Source organism: Perkinsus marinus, assembly GCF_000006405.1.
Source record: "Perkinsus marinus ATCC 50983 genomic scaffold scf_1104296972882, whole genome shotgun sequence".
In the NCBI taxonomy this organism is placed as follows: domain Eukaryota; phylum Perkinsozoa; order Perkinsida; family Perkinsidae; genus Perkinsus; species Perkinsus marinus.
In genome coordinates this window covers 1-1,304 of record NW_003201627.1, presented here as the reverse complement: position 1 = coordinate 1,304, position 1,304 = coordinate 1, and the positions used below count along the sequence as shown (strand labels likewise).

The following is a 1,304-nucleotide window of genomic DNA, read 5'->3' as shown; positions in this document are numbered from 1 at the left end:
AAAATTTTCGAGGTATTTTCAACTGTGACTGAAATCCCAAGAATATGAAGTGAAATGACATTATTTTTATTAATAATAATGTGATCAGTTGCGCTACTTTATAATAGTATTATTACTCTCATAATACTACTGGAGTTTCATCTGTGATATGAAAAACACTAGTGAAAGACACATTATTTCACAGTTCACTTCGCGAAAAACAAAATGTTAGTGTTGCCGGTCGCGTAAGCATATACGTCCTATCATTCACATGGAGTATTACGCCACTTCACGTTAAATGGGTGAAACTTCAATAATGAGGTTAGGATTGCAACCGAAATTTTCACAACTATCTTTACTACGTAGGTCAAAATGATCGAATACTCCTCAGCCATTGCTTTTCCATAGACTAAAGTCAGATCCATCTTAGTTGCTCAACAGTGGTAGGGCATAGACAGTCTTCGCTCACTCCATATTATGATGAGTGCTGAATGTGGGATGGACCACGCTCTCCGCTGAGCTCCTCCTCCAACTCGCATTCCAACACCCACCACTGTTGAGCAACTAAGCATGATTGATTAAACTCCATTATTAGTATTGTATAATAATTAGAATGCATTTCCCACAAAATTTCCCATTGTATCGGTCAACGACGTTAGAATATTTTTCATCAATTCCTCAGGCTGCGGAATCGATCATTGGCGACCTCGCCAGATTACGCGCGACCGCCAGAGTTGAAGTTCCCGAGCCTCCTAGCACTACAGAGACTGTTACTGACCAACCACAGCAAGGTGCAATCATAACTGTTGAGAAACCACACCCTGAGGAAAAGGATGTTGTTGAAGACCCAGTAGAGATGATGCTAAGTAGGGCGAGAGAAGCTCTGATGGCTGACAAGCTGGAGAGGAAGATCGATCGGTACTGTAGGCCATCTCGGGTGTGGGTCGATAAACGGTGATTTAGCACGCGGAATCGGGTTCTTTGTTATCTTCATGAGGAATATATTGGAGTTTCGCAACCCGTTTTACGTGAAGTGGCGTAATACTCGGTGATATGCAGTAGTCGTGAAATATACTTTTGATATCACTAGGGTGAAACTTGGTTTATGTCTATTATAAAAATTTATACTAGGCATAAATCAAGTCGTGAATACATTCAATGGAGTTTCACAACCCTAGTGATATGAAAAATATATTTCACGACTATTATAAAATTTATAATGATATCATGATGCATTCGATGCATTGATAATATAAATAAATGCATCAGAACAACATGCATGAATTACCCTTATATACGGTCGCTATAGCCACTTCGAAACCTCA

At 39.5% G+C, this 1,304-nt stretch overlaps 1 protein-coding gene across 1 annotated transcript; it reads left to right on the top strand.

Moving 5' to 3' along the window:
- Positions 1–661: 661 nt before the first annotated feature.
- On the top strand, positions 662–897 carry Pmar_PMAR015724 (hypothetical protein; the record flags this gene model as incomplete). The annotated part of the gene is made up of 1 exon (XM_002766462.1): positions 662–897. A coding segment is annotated over one exon (236 nt), but the record flags the coding sequence as incomplete, so codon positions are not given.
- Positions 898–1,304: the final 407 nt, after the last annotated feature.